This window comes from Phyllobates terribilis, unplaced genomic scaffold, assembly GCF_046119375.1.
Source record: "Phyllobates terribilis strain yellow unplaced genomic scaffold, ASM4611937v1 Scaffold_4__5_contigs__length_816908805, whole genome shotgun sequence".
Taxonomy (NCBI): Eukaryota; Metazoa; Chordata; class Amphibia; order Anura; family Dendrobatidae; genus Phyllobates; species Phyllobates terribilis.
The window spans coordinates 518,330,685-518,354,724 of record NW_027362764.1 but is presented as its reverse complement, the minus strand read 5'-3'; the positions used below and the strand labels follow the sequence as shown (position 1 = coordinate 518,354,724).

The window sequence follows — 24,040 nt, the reverse complement described above, 5'->3', positions numbered from 1 at the left end:
TGGTGAGGAAGGACATTATGCCAAGGAATGCCAATGGTCACAGCCGTTTGGGTTAACAAACAGGAGGTTGCCAGTGCGGGGCGACTGGTAACCGCGACACGGAGGAGGCCCCAGAAGCAAATCCAAATCTCACCAAACCCCAGAACAGCGCATGAGGTAAAATGGCTGCATCAGTAATATTCCCAAGTGTGTTCCTGTCTACAACAGCTGCAAGAGAGACAGGGGCATCAGTTACTTAATACCCAGTGCGGAGGTCAAATGATATACTCCTGGGAGGAGGATTCCTCGGTCAGTAAAGATAACATCAGCCTAATCGGTGAAAGGTGCTTTATACAGTGACAGCGAGATGGACTCCTGGCAAAGCACTGTGGGACACAGGAGCCCAAGCGAGCCTTTTAAATGAAGAATGGAGAAGGCTCTACCTGCCACATACCTGTCTTCGGTCGTTAAAAGAACTATTAGGACCAGTGGAACTCCACGGCAAAGCTGTCAACCAGACCGAAATCCTTTTCATAGGCTGGATGGAAGTGACTTTCCAACTGAGAGCCATGAAGAGCTTTTGATACCTTTTCTCGTGACCAGTGATCAAAACGTGACAGAGGATCCTATCCTAGGTTATAATGTAATCAGTGAGGTCATCACGAAACACATGTCAGGGATGCTGGTGGTGGATGCAATTGCCAAATCACTTGCCATACCCAATGCCGTGGCAGAAAATGTGACTCATAAAGTAAAGAAAGCACAGAATACAATGGACCTAAAAGAAGTCAAGGTAGGCTGCCCAACCATGATCCCTGCAAACCAAATGGTGGGGGCAAGGTGTGAAGTCCGAGTAGAACCGGGAAGAAAACTCTAGAGAAGACTGTTCATGCCAAAAGACTCTTCAGAACTTCCGGAAGGCCTAGTTCAAGGGGAGACTGTGCTTACAATTCTTACTGGTGGGTTTGCTTGAGTGACAGTACTGGTGATGAATACTACGAAACACAAAATTAGACTGGATCCAAAGACTGTGTTAGGTCACATTGAAACCGTTAAAACGGTATATCCAGCCAGTGTGAGGCCCGCCCAGGGGTCTACCGTGAATTTAGTCTCCCCACCAAGGAACAGGAGTTGCCCAGGGGAGGAAATTGCACAACCCACCTCCGGGTCCTGGGATCCCTTTAACACTTGTGTGCTGAAGATATAGCGATAGCAAAACAGATGCTGAGAGAAGAGTGTCATGCATTCTCTAAAGATGACTCTGATATAGGCTGTATCCCATTGTTGCAATTGAAAATCAATTTGAAAGACAAGGCCCTAGTAACCAGAAGTTACATGTCTGTGCCGAAACCATTACTTGTAACCTTGAGATTGTTGATATTGTTCAACAATGTTGTTTCTCAAGTCCTCAGACAGTTCTCTTTTCTTCTTTCTGTTGTCCATGCTTAGTGTGGCACACGCAAATACACAATACAAAGATTGAGTCAACTTCTCACCTTTATATCTGGTTTCAGGTGTGATGTCAATATTGCCCCCACCCGTTACTTTCCACAGGTAAGTTTGAATGAGCATCACATGCTTGAAACAAAGTGGCTTACCCACAATTTTCGAAAAGTGCCAACAATTTTGCCAGGCACATTTTTGGGGTTTTGTGTGAATTTGCCTTTACCAATATGCTTTTTTTTCTTTGCTTTTCTGTGTTGTTCCAATACACACAAAGGAAATAAAAATGTGTATAACAAAACATGTGCAATTGCAATCATTTTCTGAGAGAAATATTTCATTTTCTGGAACAATTTCAAAGGTACCAACACTTTTGGCCATGAAGGTGTTTGTGTATATATATATATATACACTGCTCAAAACAATAAAGGGAGCACTTAAACAACAGAATATAGCTCCAAGTAAATCAAACTTCTGTGAAATCAAACTGTCCACTTAGGAAGCAACACTGATTGACAATCAATTTCACATGCTGTTGTGCAAATGGAATAGCCAATAGATTGAAATTATTGGCAATTATCAGGACACACTCAATAAAGGAGTGGTTCTGCAGGTGGGGACCACAGACCACATCTCAGTACCAATGCTTTCTGGCTGATGTTTCGGTCACTTTTGGTTGTGCTTTCACACTCGTGGTAGCATGAGACGGACTCTACAACCCACAGAAGTTGCTCAGGTAGTGCAGCTCATCCAGGATGGCACATCAATGCGAGCTGTGGCAAGAAGGTTTGCTGTGTCTGTCAGCGTAGTGTCCAGAGGCTGGAGGTGCTACCAGGAGACAGGCCAGTACACCAGGAGATGTGGAGGGGGCCGTAGGAGGGCAACAACCCAGCAGCAGGACCGCTGCCTGCAACATCCTTCAGCATGACCGGTTTGGCAGTGGGTCAGTAATGGTGTGAGGTGGCATTTCTTTGGAGGGCCACACAGCCCTCCATGTGCTCGCCAGAGGTAGCCTGACTGCCATTAGGTACCGAGATGAGATCCACAGACCCCTTGTGAGACCATATGCTGGTGCGGTTGGCCCTGGTTTGCTTCTAATGCAGGACAATGCCAGACCTCATGTGGCTGGAGTGTGTCAGCAGTTCCTGCAAGATGAAGGCATTGAAGCTATGGACAGGCCCGCCCATTCCCCAGACCTGAATCCGATTGAGCACATCTGGGACATCATGTCTCGCTCCATCCACCAATGTCACATTGCACCACAGACTGTCCAGGAGTTGGCGGATGCTTTAGTCCAGGTCTGGGAGGAGATCCCACAGGAGACTATCCGCAACCTCATCAGGAGCATGCCCAGGTGTTGTAGGGAGGTCATACATGCACGTGGAGGCCACACACAATACTGAGCCTCATTATGACTTGTTTTAAGGACATTACATCAAAGTTGGATCAGCCTGTAGTGTGTTTTTCCACTTTAATTTTGGGGGTGACTCCAAATTCAGGCCTCCATTGGTTAATAAATTTGATTTCCATTGATAATTTTTGTGTGATTTTGTTGTCATCACATTCAACTTTGTACAGAACAAAGTATTCAATGAAAATATTACATTCATTCAGATCTAGGATGTGTTATTTGAGTGTTCCCTTTATTTTTTTGATCAGTGTATATACAGTACAGACCAAAAGTTTGGACACACCTTCTCATTTAAAGATTTTTCTGTATTTTCATGACTTTGAAAATTGTGCATTCACACTGAAGGCATCAAAACTATGAATTAACACATGTGGAATTATACACTTAACAAAAAAGTGTGAAACAACTGAAAATATGTCTTATATTCTAGGTTCTTCAAAGTAGCCACCTTTTGCTTTGATGACTGCTTTGCACACTCTTGGCATTCTCTTGATGAGCTTCAAGAGGTAGTCACCGGAAATGGTTTTCACTTCACAGGTGTGCCCTGTCAGGTTTAATAAGTGGGATTTCTTGCCTTATAAATGGGGTTGGGACCATCAGTTGTGTTGTGCAGAAGTCTGGTGGATACACAGCTGATAGTCCTACTGAATAGACTGTTAGAATTTGTATTATGGCAAGAAAAAAGCAGCTAAGTAAAGAAAAACGAGTGGCCATCATTACTTTAAGAAATGAAGGTCAGTCAGTGTGAAAAACTGGGCAAGCTTTGAAAGTGTCCCCAAGTGCAGTTGCAAAAACCATCAAGCGCTACAAAGAAACTGGCTCACATGAGGATCGCCCCAGGAAAGGAAGACCGAGAGTCACCTCTGCTTCTGAGGATAAGTTTATCCGAGTCACCAACCTCAGAAATCGCAGGTTAACAGCAGCTCAGATTACAGACCAGGTCAATGCCACACAGAGTTCTAGCAGCAGACACATCTTTACAACAACTGTTAAGAGGAGACTTTGTGCAGCAGGCCTTCATGGTAAAATAGCTGCTAGGAAACCACTGCTAAGGACAGGCAGCAAGCAGAAGAGACTTGTTTGGGCTAAAGAACACAAGGAATGGACATTAGACCAGTGGAAATTTGTGCTTTGGTCTGAAGAGTCCAAATTTGAGATCTTTGGTTCCAACCACCGTGTCTTTGTGCGACGCAGAAAAGGTGAATGGATGGACTCTACATGCCTGGTTCCCACCGTGAAGCATGGAGGAGGAGGTGTGATGGTGTGGGGGTGGTTTGCTGGTGACACTGTTGGGGATTTATTCAAAATTGAAGGCATACTGAACCAGCATGGCTGCCACAGCATCTTGCAGCGGTATGCAATTCAATCCGGCTTGCGTTTAGTTGGACCATCATTTATTTTTCAACAGGACAATGACCCCAAACACACCTCCAGGCTGTGTAAGGGCTATTTGACCAAGACGGAGAGTGATGGGGTGCTTCGCCAGATGACCTTGCCTCCAAAGTCACTATACCTGAACCCAATCGAGATGGTTTGGGGTGAGCTGGACCGCAGAGTGAAGGCAAAAGGGCAAAAAGTGCTAAGCATCTGGGAACTCCTTCAAGATTGTTGGAAGACCATTTCCAGTGACTACCTCTTGTAGCTCATCAAGAGAATGTCAAGAGTGTGCAAAGCAGTCATCAAAGCCAAAGGTGGCTACTTTGAAGAACCTAGAATATAAGACATATTTTCAGTTGTTTCACACTTTTTTGTTAACTATATAATTCCACATGTGTTAATTCATAGTTTTGATGCCTTCAGTGTGAATGTACAATTTTCATAGTCATGAAAATACAGAAAAATCTTTAAATGAGAAGGTGTGTCCAAACTTTTGGTCTGTACTGTATATATACACTCACACATGCATATATATGCATAAAGCATCGGGAAAAAATAAAAAAAGTAATAAAAAAGTCTCCAGAACAAGAAGTACAAAAAAGCACAGGAGACAGGAAGTGTTGTGCTCCAGAAGCATCCAGCAACTAGAGGGGTTAACTCAATCACAAGAGAAGGGGAGTGTTTTAGCAGAGCCCCAGGGAGATTGTGGGGAAGTTGTTTACTATCTGGCAGGAGCCGAAGAGAAAGGTGGCTTATGATGAGTATCTCACAGAAGGTGAGGGAACAGAATTCAGGTCAGGAAGGAAGCTAAACAAAGGTCAGTTAGACTCCCTGAGCTAACAGTGTGGAGTATTATCAGCCAGGTAGATAAGGACTGGAAGGAAGCCTGTCATAGAGATCATCTCCCTCATCACACCCTTTCCTTTCCTCCATCTCCATGCAGAATAAAGAATGCTGTGTACTATTGAGTCCTTGTGATGGAAAAGCCTGTGGTTGTGTATGCATTAAAACTGTGCCGTACTGTGCTACCGGATAATAGACTGTGTACTGCTGCGCTGCAAAGGAGACTGTACTGTTATTACTGGAGCCTGTTGCTCAAAGAGACATTTGCATTGCACTGGCCGTGCCTCATTAAATGTTACTGTTCTACCATTTATGAAGACTCTTGTCAGATGTGTCTGGTCAGCAACTGAATCTATCGTGTGTCTGAGAGAAGCTGCAGCCTATGGTCGCCCTGAATATCGGTTCCCCCAGGATTCCAACGACTTCATGTAACCAGCCTCGCCCCTATCTGAACTTCGGCGGCAAGCTTGTAACATACGACTTATTGTGGTTGTATGGACAGATATTCCAGTCTCTGCTTGGGAATTCTGCAGTTCCTTCAGGGTTACCTTTGATCTTTGTGCTGCCTCTCTGATTAAAGCCCTCCTTGCCTGGGCTGAGAATTTTGGTGGGCGGCCCTCTCTTGGCAGGTTTGTTCTGGTACCATGTTCTTTCCATTTGATGATAATGGATTGTATGGTGTTCTGTGGATCATCAGAGATTGGGATATTTTTATAACCCAACCCTGACATGTACTTCTCAACAACTTTGTCCCTGACTTGTTTGGAGATCTTCTTGGTCTTCATGGTGTCGTTCGGATAGTGGTGCCTCTTCCTTAATAGATGCTGCAACCTCTGTGGCCTTTTAAGAAAAGGTGTGTATATACTGACAGAGCATGTGACACTAAGGCTGTATGCCCACGATGCGGATTTAACGCGCTTCCGCGGCTGCACTTCCGCTGCGAAAACGCATTAAAAGCGCTTGTTAAGTTGTCTGCCATGTTTCCTAATGATAATCCACATGTGCTATGCATATGCTGTGGAAATTTCCACTGCGGATTATCATTGCGGAAAAATCCGCAGCAATCGCAAAGCCCATTCAGTTTAGCCGAAGGAGAACGCCACGCTGGGGATTCATGCATACATACATGAATATGGATCTCTCCACAGGAACACAGATCATAATTCGGCTGGATCTTTTATCAGCCTCTGAGTCCCACCCACACACTCATCCGTGATTACCTAACCTGGGTAGGGTTGTTTCATAAAATCCCCCAACTTGTGCGATAACTACTCTCTGGATGATCGCAGAAGTTGGGGATTGACGCCATATTTTCCATCTGGATTTTATCTTTACTTAGAGACCAAACATGGCATGGTTGTTGCCAGTTATCTGTCCAATATTGATTTGTGGCTTATACGCAGGTGCCACAGATATGAAAAATATGTATCTTTTTCCCTGGGTATATTCATACTTTTCTGTCGGTGCCTCAGCATCTAGCAAATATGTGTGGATGAAAGGAATGTACACCTGTGAAGGACAATGACTAATTCTAAAGAATATGATTTTTGATCTTTAACAAGCCTTTTCCTATCTATTCAATCTGTACTATTTGTCTATACACAATACACATCCTCGTTCAGTCACCTGGCCCATATGTTAAACTGTGTATTCGCTAGTTAATTAAGCTTATTCACTGTTCAATTTCCTTCCTATATATATATATTGCACAATTTGTCCTTCAGGCTATCATGCCAGATTTCTGGGGAACATATTTTTTATTTATCGCTAATTTTTTCCACTGTAAATGTTGTGGGGTTAAAGCCCGGAATCAAACACTGTAAATTTATGATGCTTGGTCGTTATTGGGTCAATGGTTAATGGATGATTACATTGGCATTGTCATAATTTATGTATAGTGTTACTGAATAATTAAAGATATATGGTTAGAAAATAATGTAACAGTAATAGGCAAAAGATAAATACCCTGAGTTCCACAGCAGAAATAAATCCACTACTGTCTTCATCATATTTCCGCCAAATCTGAAGAAAACAAAATCTGTTTTGTAATACAGTATAACAAAACCTTTCTTCTCTTGGACAAGTGCAGTCCTGTTTCTAGAAATTAAAGACTCCCCTTCCCCCACTTTTATATCTTTTTTTTTTTTTTTTTTTCAATTCTGAACAACCCACTCCTTTAAATCTTACTTTATAATGATTTTCTAAGACTGTTAATAAATGTAGAAATAACATGCATTTACAGACATTACCATGTTAGTCATACCTACCCGCATAAATTCCACACTGTTATCCAAAGGGGTTTCTCTACGGAAGAGTAACAGAAAGTTTTCATCCTCTGGCAGAATCATGTTGGCAAGCTGGAATAGAAAAATAATATTAGTGGAAAGGCTTCTGTAAACCCATAAAAATCACTATATTTTTATTTGTGTAATTTTAAGATAACGTATATGCCAGTGTGTGGGTTTTAAATACTGATTGAAGACCTAAGGGGAAACATTTCTCCTTGTGGAGATCTGCTTTGGCTAGGTGAGATGGCATTAATATTGACTTTAAAGATTGCTACATCCAATAGATGATGCTAGATTTCAATTTATCTTCCTCTCTGAAGATGCAATTTGCATACTCAATTTCCCAGAGAAGCATTGCATGGCCTATAAGTTTCCCTAGGTCGGCTTGGCACTCTCCATGAGGCCAGGGTCACACAACCGCAGATTTTCTCATCCGAGGGAATTGGGTTGATTTTGCTAATGACACTCCGATCAAACTGATCCAATGTTTCTCAGAGTATCAGTGTAATGTCTGCCTGAGGCCACAGGCTCAAAAGGCTGCCTTGGGCAGACTTTGCAGAAGCCACTCCATCTGGCAGACTCAAGAGAAATTCCAATGCCCTTTATCCCCTGTACAGAGATCTCGTTTTACAATAGGCCCCAGTGGAATGCTATCATGGAAGGGCTGCCGTCCAGGGGTAGGAATGGTCGCCAAGCCGGGTCCGTGCCGAGAAACGTTCATATACAAAATCAGGATCCGTAAGAATAGTCAGAAGCAAGATGGGGTCAAAACAGGAATACACTAAACCAAACAGGAGCAGAAGATGCACATCTAGCCAGGGACACATTAAGCTATATCTGGCAGCTTCCAGCAGCAAGCTGGTAAGGGTGTGGTGCTCTCCAATTGGCTGCAGCAGGGAGCTGATAACTTCAGCTGGACAGTACACACACCTATACTGCCAGACTGGATGGCACTACAGGTCCCAGCCACTCTAACCTTAGTGGCTGGACAGTGCCACCCATCCAGAGTTTCTGATTCTGACATCTCCTCTGTAATGACCGGAGGTCCGAGAGAGATCCAGTGAGTCACAAACTGAGACAGAGAGAAATAAACAACACTTTCATTACTGAAACAGGGGTTAGACTACGATTCAGTATTGAATTAATCAGTCTCAGGTTCCCTCTAGGACACTATCTCTAATAGTTACACACTCTCAGCAAAAGCTGAAATCAATGTGCCAATCCCAAGGTTCCCAGGTTATGTGAGTTACACTAAAGATCTGGATCAATTTTACCTAAACACAGTGTCAATCTAGTGAGGGTGTTTTATGGGAATCCCTGAAATGGCACACTGAGTACAAACCTACCAAAATTAACAATAGCAATACATGACACTATACCAATTGCTCTTATACCCCTAGTATAGGGATACCCAGGTATCTTAAAGCTACGGTACCATTAACCTCAGATGTGGTCTCTCACAGGCCTGTGATTCGTGGTGGCTGCAGCTAGTCCTGAAAAACTTAGGCGCCAAATAAAAACAACTTCTCCTTGTCTTGTCGGCTGATGCCAAGCCCACATGCTGGGACTTTAGTCCTGTAGCCTCAGGTTACAGTCCGGGGAGAACTCTTCACCAGGCTTGTCAGTATCCTCTCAATGTGAATGGCACCGGACCCCGTCTCTCCTCTCGCGGTCACTCACTATTTCCCAGGCCACCGACCACACGCTCCGTCACAGAGATGGTATCCTTTGTCTCTTTCCGAATCCTTGCCACTTAGCCCGTTCTGCACAAAGTCTCTAGTCCACTCCGCATGGACTTCCACAAAACTCTGAAGTGCCACACAGCTTTCCCCAGATCAGCACTCATTCTTAAGCAGGGACACAGCTTCCCTAAGGACAAAGGTTAACATCCCCCACAGGAAAGCTTGTGGAGAGAGTCTCACCGAAGTTCAATCCTCACATTTCTCCTCAGACTCAGCTTCCTGCGTCTCACACAGCAGTCTGCTTCACAACACACAGGGTCTCCCGGTCTGCCCCTGCTCTCTGCTCAGCCAGGCAAAACCCACAGGGTCCTAATGCTCTCCTGCTGCTATTGCAGTTCACACTCTCACATCCTCTACTACCAGCTTCAGGAGTGGGTAATAAATGCAGAATTGGTGCACTTGTTTCTATTATATCTATTTCTCTGATTGTTCCTCACCTGGTTTTGGCTCCCACTCCTGAGAAAAAATACTGACTGAATACTGACCAAATACTGATAGTGGGGCCTTGGCCTTAGAGTGAATACAGCGGCTCCTGGCAACAGAAGCAGAAGTCACAGGAGCAGGTTGGTTCTGGTAGAGATGTGACAATCAGCATAATGTATCTCTTGGATGAGTGAACTGTAGCACATAATGAGGAGTAGATGGAGAAAAAAATATTCTCTATCTTCTCCATTGTGTGAATCCACAGAAATCTAGCCTAAGGAGAAACATTCCCCTTTAGCTACACAGTCAGAGGCTTCTCACCTAGCCAAATCTTATGTCCTGCTTTGCACTGATGATTGGGAAACATCCTGAAACAAGTGTCTGCAAATGGAATGTCTGGTTTGGCTCCTTATCTTAAGTTATCTTAAGTGGCAAGGTTCATTAAAGCATCGATATTGACTTTTAGGATTGCTACATCCAATAGTTGGCTCTAGAGCTCAAGTCCTCTTCAGTTCTAAAGAGGCTATTCGTATGAATACAAATTGAATAATATTGGGGTAGCACAGCCATTAATTAAATATTGTTGGCCTGGCTTGGTTATAACTTTACTAGATGTCTCTTGTTATATTGGACCAAGTCTAAGCATCCAAAGATTAGAGATTTCCAAACACCTTTCAATATCAACATACTACAAAAAGAAGCTATTTTGTATCAGTTTTGCAGAAAGCAACATAGACTTCTTTTGAATACATAGATAACGACAGTAACAATTGTTGAAATGTTGATATAAGTCTCTGTTCACATGTCCGTTTTACTATTCCATTTGGCTGTTCTAAAGAGAAGGGACAAACGGAATTAGGACCCTGTGCATTCCTTTTTCGAACAGAAGTGGCTCCATTGATTTATTTGGGGTCCATCTGGTTTTTGTTTGTTGTTTATTTTTGTCCTGCGGAATATGTTGGAGCTATAGAAATAAAAAATAGTAATAAAAAAAAATAATAATCATTTTTAGAAAAAAAGAACATTTCTGCATGCAGGACTATTTTTCTATTCTAAAAAAAAACTGACACCAAACGCAGACCAGACGTCCCCTATTTGAAACAGGAACGCACTAGTCCTAGTTTCTTTTGTCTATTTTGTTAGTTTGTTCTAAACTAACAGACAACTGTAATAATAAAACAGATGTGAACAGTGCCTTACAACATGTGGAATATTTGCTGATAAATTTAACGAGTATTATTTCCTAAAGAATTTCCTAGACAGAATTTGGGGACTGACTGTTATTATGTTGCTTTGAGTTAGATAGTCTTCAGACCTTCAAAAGCAAGCGTAAAGTCTGCTGAGGCATAAAAAGGCTTTTCTGCACCTGAAGTTAATGTTTATTTTATGTCAGGATTTGGGCATGTTTGTCCCCAAGAGTATTTCAGATACTAAGTAAATGCCACTACAGTACAGCAGCTGGAAATGGTCTGGTGGATAGGGGGCATGTGTGCTGTCTGTCTCTTGTCAAATCCACAGCTAAAGGTGTTCTGCATTAGTCCGTTTTTGGCAGCTTTATGTGTATTTTTTACTTTAAGAATAGTTGTTGAGCCAGAGGAAGCAGTACAACAAAATAAAATATTAAATAAATAAAATAAAATATTCTTATTATGAGCCAAATCACATAAAAGTATTTGTTATCTAAAATGTTGTCAATATCAGATGATCTGATTATCTGAAATAATATATCGACATTTACAATTAGATAAATGTTGTGATTATACATGTACTCCTTCAAACCAAGTTGTTAAATAATCTACACTACATTATTCTGGTTAATCAAAGAGATCATATCTGTATATATATTTTATATTCATATGTCCATTTCTTGTTTCTTCTTTGCTTTATTATTTTAAGGTAACATCATTAGGATTTATTTAACAGAAGTTTATACCACCTTGTATATACAAAGATTCCGTTTCATACAGAGCTTCAATTTCCATTAGCTCAAATCCAAAAACATACTGATTGGGGAATGTAGATTTTGAGACCCAATGGGGACAGTGATGATGTCTGTACAGAGCTGTAGAGTTAGTGGCGCTATATAAGGCTATGTGCAAACGTTAAGTATTTACAGTAAACAATTCTGCACAAACATGTTTTTTTTCATAGGAAAAACAAGCGTAACATCTTTTTACCATGTTTTGGCATGCATTTTTTATGTGTTTTTTGCCTATTCATTTGAATGGGTGAAAAACGCTGCAAAAAACACTTAAGAATTGACATGCTGAAGTTCTAAGACTGCTTAAAATCTGCAAGGAAAAAAAAGCAGCATGTGCATGAGATTTAAAAAATCTCATTCATTTTGCGTTTCAAAGGGGGGGGGGGAACAAACAGGAAAAAGAGAAAAGATTCAACATGTGAACAAGCCCTTAACAAGTTAAATAAATAAAGGCATGAATCCACCATAGAAATAAATTGGTAAAGAGAACCAGTCTGGAGGATTCAGGTCCCCAAGCCACCAGCAACTTGCTTTCTGGTTATAATAACATTTATGCCCACATATTTTGTCTTATGTTATATTATGCTGCATAATCTGGAAAAAGAACATTTAAAGAAGGGCTAAACATGCTTCTTCTAGCTTGACTGATTTCTCAGACAGGCAACATTACTCTTAGACCTCCGAAATCCATGCTCCTCCATTGGTCTATTCAACTACCCAGGGGCTGTCAGCACCTGCTTTCTCAGCTCACTGGCCTCCTTTCTGGTGCTAGGGTCAGCTGTGATTAGAGAAAGTACAAGTGCTTGGCATTAGCTAGAATTCAGAGGTTAAGAAATTCACAGGCACAGCCTATGAGATGTCCAACCCAACTTGGACTTTATTGCACTTCCATTGGTTACAATAAGCTTACACTGGGGCATATGGCACAACGATATTAATGCTATGCTTGTGACGCGCCCCCTGGGCCATGTTTGGGGAATACCCGGAGCCGGATCTGTTGGGGGTGGTAGTCCTCGTGGCGGTGACCCGGTCCGTGCCCAGGGTGGTCAAACTAAGTGGCAGTGCTCGGCATTAAGATGTTATAGAGTTCGACTACGCCACCCGTTGATTGCGGCTATGAAGCCGCCGCTACAGGGCAGACCGCTGAGGCCGGTGGTACGGTGGTGCAGCGTGGATGGTATAACCCCCAACGGGAGGGGTATAGCCTCAGGGCAGCTAATGAGGCAGGGAGGAATGATGGTGGTAGTGGTGGTGTGACAAGGAATCACTGAGACGTGCGGTTGCAGTTTTCACAGCTTTACTCACAGTTCTTTATCAGGTCACTTGTGCGCAGTAAGGACCACCCGAGCCGTGCTGCGCCCACCAGGTGAGGGACTCGGTTAACTCCCAGGCAATTCTGGAGCGTGGTCCAGAGCTCCCCTCTCTTCCTTCCTACTGGCCGTCCCCACCAGGGACCCACCTTTGTCCGGCTCCCTCGGGCCTTCTGGTGGCGAAACCTTTCCCGGCTTCCCTGACCCTATACGTGGTATGCCTTCCTGGTGGATATGGTGAGGGGTCACGCCAAGACTTGACCACGACCTCCGGTTCCTGGCTGAGGATAATTGGCCTCCACCAGTTTGGGATCCGGTACCCTGTTCTGCCAACCCTTCACCCGTTAACTCGTGGGATCTCAGGGTTCCCTCTCTTCTTGCGTCTCTGGGCCTTTCCTGGTGTTTCTGTTCCTCCTTCTTCTTCTTTCTCTCTCTCTCTCTCTCTCTCTCTCTCTCTCTGCCTCAGGCCTCCTCTCCAGGCCTGGCTCTGGAGCTGGGCCCAGACTGAGCCACAGCTCCCTGTCAGCCCTCTCTGGCTGAGCTCCTCTCTGCTTCTCCTCCAGACTGAACTAACTCCCTACTAAGATGGTGCCCACCTCTTTATACTCCCTTCTGACACCCGAGCCCAGGTGACCAGCACCCAATGGGCTCCTACCTATGCCCAAAGTCCCTCCCCTGTCTGCTCCTACACCACTGGGATATTCCTCCCCCCTCCCCACTCCAGCCAGGGACAGAAGCTGTCGTACCTGCACATCTATCTGGTGGGAGTACCGTTGGTCTGTCCCCCGGAAATGGGGTGAGTGTAGTGCATGCAGCTAACTGAGCTATGTTCCACTCTCCATCCTTGCCCGGGAGTGGAATACCACACCTCTGGTTCGAGGTGCAATACCCCTGTAGCAACCGAGTCCTCAGGGTGCTACATTCCCCCCTGGTAAATCACAGCACGTCCTCGGGCTGGAATAGAATAAAACAATTAGACATACAAAAATTTTTAGAGTGCACTCACATATAAGATATTAACTATGAACTCATCCCTTTATGGGAGGTACTCTTCTCCTAGAACGTTACAGGTATAAAACATTTTCCTATGACATTATAAAATATCTGGCTAATGCCACCGGAACTCTTTTGTAAAACATTATGCAAGATTTTGGCATTACTGTTTTAGCAGCATAATAAACTTTCTATTATAAGACATTTTCACATACGTTTTCAGAACATATTCTTGATTTCTGGCCACGGTGCAACTTGTGACCAGGTAAAGTGCAACAGTCACCAATTCCGTAGTAGAAAAAACAGTTCCTTATAAAACCAGTAGGGGGCGCTTTAAGAAGCGCAACTATTTACAGGGTGTTGACCGCTCTCAGTCCTCGGCCAGTGGGGAATAAGGAAATGGCTGCTCACAATCCTCAGCCTGGTTAGGGATAGGGGCACACAGGAAACAGTTCTTTAACAGTTCCACACTAGTCCCAACGGGGACCACACTCCAATTAGCAGCATGACAGGTACCCTTACAGGTAACTATATACAGTTTCAGTTACCGTTCATTAGTAACGATGTCCTCCTGCTCCTTCCTGAGGGTAGTCTTCAGACCCGTCCGGGTCCTCTTGGTCTTCCTCATACTGCATCTCCTCCTCAGTCAGCCGGTGTACGTGAAGGGCGTACGGTCCTTTAGCACACTGATGCCGGGTGAAGGCGACCACATCACCCGGGTAGAGGTCACGTCCGCGGTGTCCCTCCGGCAGGTGGCTCTCGACATCCCTGCGGGTGACAAAGACGTCGCCGGGGGTTCGGTGATCCCGGATAAAGCCCCAGCCGTTCTCCAGTTGAAACTTTATTACGGTCCCGTTGGCGCGGGGACCGTGGGCCGTACGGGGGTTTCGTCGGGCCCGGCGTTTCTGCTCCGCGCTTTGGGCCTGCAGCTGTTCCTCGCGGATCCGCCTCTCTCGCCGTTCTCTCCCAAAGACCTCTAGCTGTTGACAGCAGCACTCCTCACGCCAGGCTGCGGCCGCCCGGGTCTCCTTGGTGAACCCCATGAGGTCCTCACCGGTCGGATCCCATGCGAATTGGGCGTCCTCCAACGGGAGCGGGACAATTTTGGCGGGCGCCGGTGCCGGGATCAGAGGCTCACACAGGGGCCGTTCCCTCCGGAGTCAGGGGTTGATGTACTCCGGTGGCCACACGAAGGGCAGCCCGTCCGGGCTAGTATGCTGCGCGAAGAGATCTTCGCCCAGGGGCAGCACTGTGGAGGTCGAGGGCGCTGTGGGGGCAGCGGTGCCCGGAGATACTCGGCCTTGCGTCCAGGCCGGAGGCATCCTCTTTGGGTCCAGGTATGGCACCTTTGGGGAGGAGGGCGCTGGAGGGGCAACGGCGCCCGGATGCACCAGGCATTGCGACCAGGCCGGTGGCACAGTGGAGGTAGAGGGCGCTGTGGAGACCGCGGCGCCCGGGGGTACTCGGCCTTGCGACCAGGCCGGTGGCACTTCCTGTTTTGCCGCTCTCAGGGTCGAGGGGCGTGGCGTAACAGAGGGCGCGACCGCGGCTCCTGCCGCTTGAGGCCTAGTTGGGAGCAGCGGCGGTGCGGCAACGGGCGCGGTGAGTATGACTTCGGGCTCTGCGACGGGGAGCTGGGGCAGGCTTACGGCTACTGGGCACGAGGTGATGACGTCCCCATTACCTGCTTCCATCCCTGCGGCTCCCTCCGTGGCGTCGTCTCCGGCCTTCGTCCCTCCTGCACCATCCTCAGGGGCAGACATGCCCCATGTTGCGGGTGGCGTCCTCTGCTGGCGGGTTCCAGCCTGCTGGGCCATCTCCCTTCTCCATTCGGCCAGTGCTTCCTGCTGTACTCGGGCCATCTTCCGGGCCAAGGCCTCCAGCGCGGTCTGTGCACGCTCCCGATCTCTGGGGAGCTGTGCCAGGATCTCCACCAGGCCTTCTGGGGTGGCGGCCTGCAGCAGGCCCCGGACCACGGGGTCAGTACCGCTTGTCTCTTCCTCCATCCCCGGGTGCGATCTGTCCAGACTCCTCCAGGCCGCACCCATCTTCTCAACTTTGTTCTCTATCCGCCCCCATTGGGAGTGGCCCCGGGGCAACTCGGCGACTGTCAGTCTCAGGGGCAGCCCCTGCACGCTGATGGACATTTCTATCATTGCAGTCCCTGCTGGTGGGGGCGGTTCCCGCTTTTGGCGCCCTTCTGGGACCACACCCACGATGGGAGGTGGTCTCTTGTCACCCTCTGGCACGCCCATAATGGCGTCCGCTCTGCTAGGGCGGGAAATCGTCTCAGATGGCGGGAATCGTCTCCCAATGGCGGGAAACTCCGCGGATGGCGGGCAAAGGCTGCAGATGGCGGGCAAACGGCGGGAAACAACCCGAGATGGCGTCCGATGGCGGGGACCCTCTGGAACTGGCGGGAGACTTCTTCTTACGGTACATGTGAACTTTTCTTCAGGCACGCAGTACCCGGTGGTTGCGGGCACGAGATCCTGCCGACTACGCCAAAGTTGACGCGCCCCCTGGGCCATGTTTGGGGAATACCCGGAGCCGGATCTGTTGGGGGTGGTAGTCCTCGTGGCGGTGACCCGGTCCGTGCCCAGGGTGGTCAAACTAAGTGGCAGTGCTCGGCATTAAGATGTTATAGAGTTCGACTACGCCACCCGTTGATTGCGGCTATGAAGCCGCCGCTGCAGGGCAGACCGCTGAGGCCGGTGGTACGGTGGTGCAGCGTGGATGGTATAACCCCCAACGGGAGGGGTATAGCCTCAGGGCAGCTAATGAGGCAGGGAGGAATGATGGTGGTAGTGGTGGTGTGACAAGGAATCACTGAGACGTGTGGTTGCAGTTTTCACAGCTTTACTCACAGTTCTTTATCAGGTCACTTGTGCGCAGTAAGGACCACCCGAGCCGTGCTGCGCCCACCAGGTGAGGGACTCGGTTAACTCCCAGGCAATTCTGGAGCGTGGTCCAGAGCTCCCCTCTCTTCCTTCCTACTGGCCGTCCCCACCAGGGACCCACCTTTGTCCGGCTCCCTCGGGCCTTCTGGTGGCGAAACCTTTCCCGGCTTCCCTGACCCTATACGTGGTATGCCTTCCTGGTGGATATGGTGAGGGGTCGCGCCAAGACTTGACCACGACCTCCGGTTCCTGGCTGAGGATAATTGGCCTCCACCAGTTTGGGATCCGGTACCCTGTTCTGCCAACCCTTCACCCGTTAACTTGTGGGATCTCAGGGTTCCCTCTCTTCTTGCGTCTCTGGGCCTTTCCTGGTGTTTCTGTTCCTCCTTCTTCTTCTTTCTCTCTCTCTCTCTCTCTCTGCCTCAGGCCTCCTCTCCAGGCCTGGCTCTGGAGCTGGGCCCAGACTGAGCCACAGCTCCCTGTCAGCCCTCTCTGGCTGAGCTCCTCTCTGCTTCTCCTCCAGACTGAACTAACTCCCTACTAAGATGGTGCCCACCTCTTTATACTCCCTTCTGACACCCGAGCCCAGGTGACCAGCACCCAATGGGCTCCTACCTATGCCCAGAGTCCCTCCCCTGTCTGCTCCTACACCACTGGGATATTCCTCCCCCCTCCCCACTCCAGCCAGGGACAGAAGCTGTCGTACCTGCACATCTATCTGGTGGGAGTACCGTTGGTCTGTCCCCCGGAAATGGGGTGAGTGTAGTGCATGCAGCTAACTGAGCTATGTTCCACTCTCCATCCTTGCCCGGGAGTGGAATACCACACCTCTGGTTCAAGGTGCAATACCCCTGTAGCAACCGAGTCCTCAGGGTGCTACACTTGTATATTTTGTAGTAGACTGTAAACTATTATGATTTGCACATTTGATAAAATCAAACATAAAATAATAAAATACACTCCTCAACATTTAAATTGTAAGGCTAAGAATAAAAAAAACGTGGAACGATGGAAATCACAGGATCCATAGACATGTAAATAATAAGCAAATTATGAAAAAAATGGAAACAAAATCTTCAAATTACCTCCTCTTATTTAATAATGAGTATTCATACTATGTGCAGAAATACATGCACTTACACGCCTGACTGCTATCAATGAGGTTACTAATTGTTGAGGAATGTTCTGCAACACTTAACACTTAATGCACTTGGGCACCTGAATCATCAAGATCCGCTAATGGTAGCTTCCTTTGCAATTGTCAACCAATGACGTCCCATGTCTCCTCTTTGGTAGACAAGTCTGGAAACACTGCAGGCCTTGATAGCACGTTTAGTCTACACAGGCTACTCACAGCATCACGAGCAACATGCAGCCTGGCGTTGTCATGTCGAAAAACAGCTCCAAGGACACTTTGGAGAAATGGCCATACCACTGGTTCCACAGTTGATTTACTCTGTACTACAATGAAATTGGATCTCACATAGAAAACCTGTTTATACACATACCCCGATCTGTCAGATTTTCTTGGCCTTTGCAAGTGGCCTGGGTGCTCCCATGTGTTGTATTTTCTAGGCTTATATAAGGCCTGACAAGACACACACCTGTATCTTTGCATTGCTCTAAGACTTGCTAGTAACTTTTCTAGTTGTCTTTTGCACAGTTCCAGTCTTGCTACCTGTCAGTGGAGGACCTTGCCTGCAGTGTCCAGTATCGCACAAACCTGCCTACGGATTCCAGGAGGCTTTCCTGGCTGTCTAAGGTTTCCAGTTCCTCAGTTACCCATCTGCCTGCAGTTTCCAATATCGCTACCTATTTGCCTGCGGTTTCTACAACCCCTGGCAAAAATTATGGAATCACCGGGCTCGGAGGATTTTCATTTAGTTGTTTATTGATGTTGAAAAAAAGCAGATTACAGACATGGCACAAAACTAAAGTCATTTCAAATGGCAACTTTAGGGCTTTAAGAAACACTAAAAGAAATCAAGCTTAAAAATGTGGTACTCAGCAAAGGTAATTTTTTTCAGACCAAGCAAAGGGAAAAAATTATGGAATCACTCAATTCTGGGGAAAAAATTATGGAATCACCCTGTAAATTTTCATTTACAAAACTAACACCTGCATCAAATTAGATCTGCTCGCTAGGCTGCATCTAAAAAGGAGTGATCACACCTTGGAGAGCTGTTGCACCAAGTGGACTGACATGAATCATGGCTCCAACACGAGAGATGTCAATTGAAACAAAGGAGAGGATTATCAAACTCTTAAAAGAAGGTAAATCATCACGCAATGTTGCAAAAGATGTTAGTTGTTCACAGTCAGCTGTGTCTAAAATCTGGACTAAATACAAACAACATGGGAAGGTTGTTAAAGGCAAACATACTGGTAGACCAAGGAAGACATCAAAGCGTCAAGACCGGAAACTTAAAGAAATATGTCTCCAAAACAGGAAATGCACAACAAAACAAATGAACGAATGGGAGGAAATTGGAGTCAATGTCTGTGACCGAACTGTAAGAAACCGCCTAAAGGAAATGGGATTTACATACAGAAAAGCTAAACATAAGCCATCATTAACACCTAAACAGAAAAAAACAAGGTTACAATGGGCTAAGGAAAAGCAATCATGGACTGTGGATGACTGGATGAAAGTCATATTCAGTGATGAAGCACGAATCTGCATTGGGCAAGGTGATGATGCTGGAACTTTTGTTTGGTGCCGTTCCAATGAGATTTATAAAGATGACTGCATGAAGAGAACATTTCCACAGTCATTGATTATATGGGGCTGCATGTCAGGTAAAGGCACTGGGGAGATGGCTGTCATTACATCTTCAATAAATGCCCAAGTTTACATTAATATTTTGGACAGTTTTCTTATCCCATCAATTGAAAGGATGTTTGGGGATGATGACATCATTTTTCAAGATGATAATGCATCCTGCCATAGAGCAAAAACTGTGAAAACATTCCTTGAAAGAAGACACATAAGGTCAATGTCATGGCCTGCAAATAGTCCGGATCTCAATCCAATTGAAAATCTTTGGTGGAAGTTAAAGAAAATGGTCCATGACAAGGCTCCAACCTGCAAAGCTTATCTGGCAACAACAATCAGAGAAAGTTGAAGCCAGATTGATGAAGAGTACTGTTTGTCATTCATTAAGTCCATGCCTCAGAGACTGCAAGCTGTTATTAAAGCCAGAGGTGGTGCAACAAAATACTAGTGATGTATTGGAGTGTTCTTTTGTGTGTTGATTCCATAATTTTTTTCTCAGAATTGACTGATTCCATAATTTTTTCCCTCTGCTTGGTCTGAAAAAAATGACCCTTACTGAGTACCACATTTTTAATCTTGATTTCTTGAGTCTCCAGTCAGCCCAAGGTCTTCAATAACTCTGCAATCTGTCCAAGGTCTTCAGTTAGGGCTGATACCCATCACCATTAAAAAAAACAGTGAGATATCGGTCCAGAAAAGTGGGACGAGTGTCATGCAATTTTCATGCGAGTAAAATATGATTTTTCTTACCTAGCATCCGAATGGCATTCGATTGTCATGCGAATGCGATCCGATTGCAATGCGATTTTAACATGCGCTTTTACAGTAGTGTTCAAAATAATAGCAGTGTGTTCAAAAACATGAGTTAAACACAAAATCTTTATACTAGGTTTTATTTCCATGCATTGAGAACATTACACACTGTTTTCTAATTCAAAAAATGAAGAGAAATGTATATAATTTTTAACTACTTTACAGAAAATAACAAAATATGAACATTGGTCTGTTCAAAAAATAGCAGTGTCTGCATTTGTCTTTACAAACTCACAATATGTACTATTTTTTTGAGGATTTAGCATTCCTGTGAATCACTAACCTAATATTTAGTTGTATACCCACAGGTTTTTTTAGAACTGCTTCACATCTATGTTGCATAGAGTAATGAACTCTTCCTCTCCATGATTCTCAAGGTTCAGCTTTTGGACCTCAGCACTATACATCTCCGAATCATTGTACCCTTGCCCTTGGACTCGATTGACATTGGGGTTTCCATCATACTGCATTATGGTCTCTTAGATATCTTCCACCTGCCAGCAGTTTCCAGCATCCTGCCTGCTAGCCTGTGGTTTTCTGGATGTCTCCCGACTGCCCACAGTTTCCAGCATCTTGACTGCTTGCCTGTGGCCTCCTGGATGTTACCCGCCTGCCTGCAGTTCCCAGTACCATGCCTGCTTTTTTGTGGTTTCCAGGACTTAATTAAGATTTTTAGTTTTCCTTCTATGTGTTCTCTTGCGACTTCCGAGACATCTCCTGTCTGGTTGCGGTTTCCAGGACTTTATTAAAACTTTTAGTTTGCCTTACACATGTCCGCCTGCTTGCCTGTGGTCTCCTGGATGTGTCCAGCTTGCCTGAGGTTTTCAGCATCAAGCATTCCTCCTATCTACCTGTAATTTCCAGTCCATCAGCTGTCCATGTTCCGTGTGCTTCATCTAGCTGCTTCACCAACACCCATGGCCCCACCCGAAACTTGGGCTTAGGGGATCTACTTCACCCAGTGAGCTCACATTGTGTAACAAAACCCTAGATGTCAAACAATGTCTACACAAAGCATGAGAATGAGATTGCACGAAATTCAGAGATGATCCAGATGTTGAGCTACAGGTGTTCCATTAATCTCACACGCCGCTCTCAAAGGTTATCATTATGCAGAGCAAAATGACAATAGAGGCTGGAATGGAGGTCTAGTGCATTCAGAGATGAGTCCCGCTGTTGTCTGTGAAGCAATATTAGCCAGAGAGTGGTCTGGAGATAAGGTGGGCAACACCATGAAGAACATTTTGCAAATCTTGTTTCTTTTGTTTCAACATTTGCATATGATTACCATGTCTATTGATCCTGTAATTTCCATAATTTCACAACTTTTCCTTTTTGGTGTTGCCATTTCAATATTGAGGAGTGTAAAAAAGTTTATATATACTATATTAAAACAGCATTTACTGTACAAAAAAATACTAAAATGTGACTAGTTATCAAGGCCAACAAGACCTTAGTAGTTAATAGAGTTGTTTGGTTTTTAGTATGTTAATCCTTTTAACTTTCAATAATTAATCATGAGTGTTAATTATTTGTTTTCTGCTTTACAGCAGCCATAATGAAGGGTTCACTCATGTCAGAATCTGCTGTGACTGTTTTATATTTCTAAATGAGGCTTTCAGAAAGAACCTAATTCAGAAATACATCATGGATTTTTCCGTCACAGAAATTTCTCCATAGTATCTGCATATGAACATACCTCAATTGTTGTGTAATGCATATATACAGTGGCATGTAAAAGTTTTGGCACCCATTGTCAAAATTAATGTTATTGTGAATAGTTAATCAAGTTGAAGATGAAATGATCTTCAACCCCTTTACGACCTTGTCAGTAATAGTATGTAGCTGTGCCCTGGGACTTATGGACCAGCTACGTACTATTACGCGCGCTGTGATCGCACCCGCACACAAGCGGTGCAGGGCGATCGCCGCCGGGTGTCAGCTAATTCTCACAGCTGACACTCAGTGCTATGTGCCAGGAGCGATCCTGCACCTCTGCTGGCACATTAACCCCCGAATGCTGGGATCGAAGTCGATCGCAGCATTGTGGAGGCAAGGGGGGGTAAGCGCCGATCCTTACCTCCTCTGCCGGTGTCCCGTGCTGTCTGTGGTGGCTCCCAGATGTTGTCATGGTGACCCGATGTCATCATGACAACATCCGGGTCACCAGACAGAAGGAAGTTATTATGGTCATGCGCAGTGCATGACCAAAGTAACTTCTCCCTGTGCAGCACTGACAGGCTGAATAGCATAGGGAGCTGCTTCTCTCTATACTATGCAGCCAATCAGGCTGCAAAAAGTGAAAGTCCCATAGTGGGACAAAGTTTAAAAATAAAAAAAGTGCCAGAAATTGAAAAAAAAAATAATTGTAAAAATATATAAAAAAAAAATTAAAAAAAAGATCCCCAAAAAATAAAAATATATTGTACCCATAATATTTATTTATTATGAAAAAAATAAATAAACCAATAAAAGTACATGTATTTTGTATCGCTGCGTCCGGAACGACCCTTTAGTGAACACAGTAAAGAAAATAAATAAAAAATTAAGCAAAAAACAATGCTTTATCATCATACTGCCAATCAAAGAATGGAATAACACGCGATCAAAAAGACGAATGTAAATAAAAATGGTACTGCTGAAAATGTCATCTTGTCCCGCAAAAAACAAACCACCATACAGCTCCATCATCCGAAAAATAAAAAAGTTATAGCTCTCAGAATAAAGCGATACAAAAGAATTATTTTTTCTCTAAAATAGTTTTTATTGTGTAAAAGCGCCAAAACATAAAAAAAAAATATAAATGTGCTACCGCTGTAAATGTACTAACTCTAAGAATAAAGCTTCCTTATCAATTTTACCACATGCAGAACGGCATAAAAAAAAAAAAAAACAATTCCTGAATTGTTGGTTTTTGTTTATTCTGCCTCCCAAAAATCAGAATAGAAAGCAATCAGAAAATGTCACGTGCCCAAAAATGGTGCCAATAAAAACGTCAAATAGTCCCGCAAAAAACAAGCCATCACATGACTGTCGCCGAAATATGAAAAAATTATAGCTCTCAAAATATGGCGATGCAAAAACTAGTCTTTGCAGAAAAAAAGCTTCTTTTAGTGTATGACAGCTGTCAATCATAAAAAAGATATGAATCTGGTATCGCTGTAATCGCACCAACTCGAAGAATAAAGTCGTCTAATCACTTATACCGCACGAGGAATGGAGTAAAAAATAAACTCTAGGGTTAGGTTTGTGCTAGGGTTAGGGTTGTGCTAGGGTTAGGGTTGTGCCAGGGTTAGGGATGTGCCAGGGTTAGGGTTTTGCTAGGGTTAGGGTTGTGCTAGGGTTAGGGTTTTGCTAGGGATAGGGTTGTGCTATGGTTAGAGTTGTGCTAGGGTTAGGGTTGGGCTAGAGTTAGGGTTGTGCAAGGGTTAGGGTGGAGCTAGGGTTAATGTTGTGCTAGGGTTAGGGTTGTGCAAGGGTTAGGGTTGGGATTTTTTCAAAAGTAAAGAAAAAAAATTATGACGATATGGCAACAAGTGTTGAGTGCATGTGCTCGCAAGTCGCTACTTGAGTTTGCTTCGGGGGCTCGGGTATTTACTGAGTATCGTGGGTGCTCGAGTGACATGCTTGAGTCTCCGCCCCATATGCTTCGTGGCCAAAAAATGTTGCATGGATTGCCTGCCATGCACGAGCAATCCCCGCATGTTTTGTTTTTGAGTGTCTAATAATCGTGAAACATGCGGGGCGAGGACTTGAGCATG

General features: G+C 45.0%; 1 protein-coding gene across 1 annotated transcript in view; it reads right to left on the bottom strand.

The window, feature by feature from the left end:
* Positions 1-24,040, bottom strand: part of SCGN (secretagogin, EF-hand calcium binding protein) — a 98,258-nt gene that overhangs the window by 27,630 nt on the left and 46,588 nt on the right. The window contains exons 4-5 of the mRNA XM_073678874.1: positions 7,321-7,410; positions 7,019-7,075 (exon numbers count right to left, since the gene is read on the bottom strand). Of these exons, the coding sequence (XP_073534975.1) occupies positions 7,019-7,075; positions 7,321-7,410 (147 nt within the window). The remainder of the gene's footprint in view (positions 1-7,018; positions 7,076-7,320; positions 7,411-24,040) is intronic.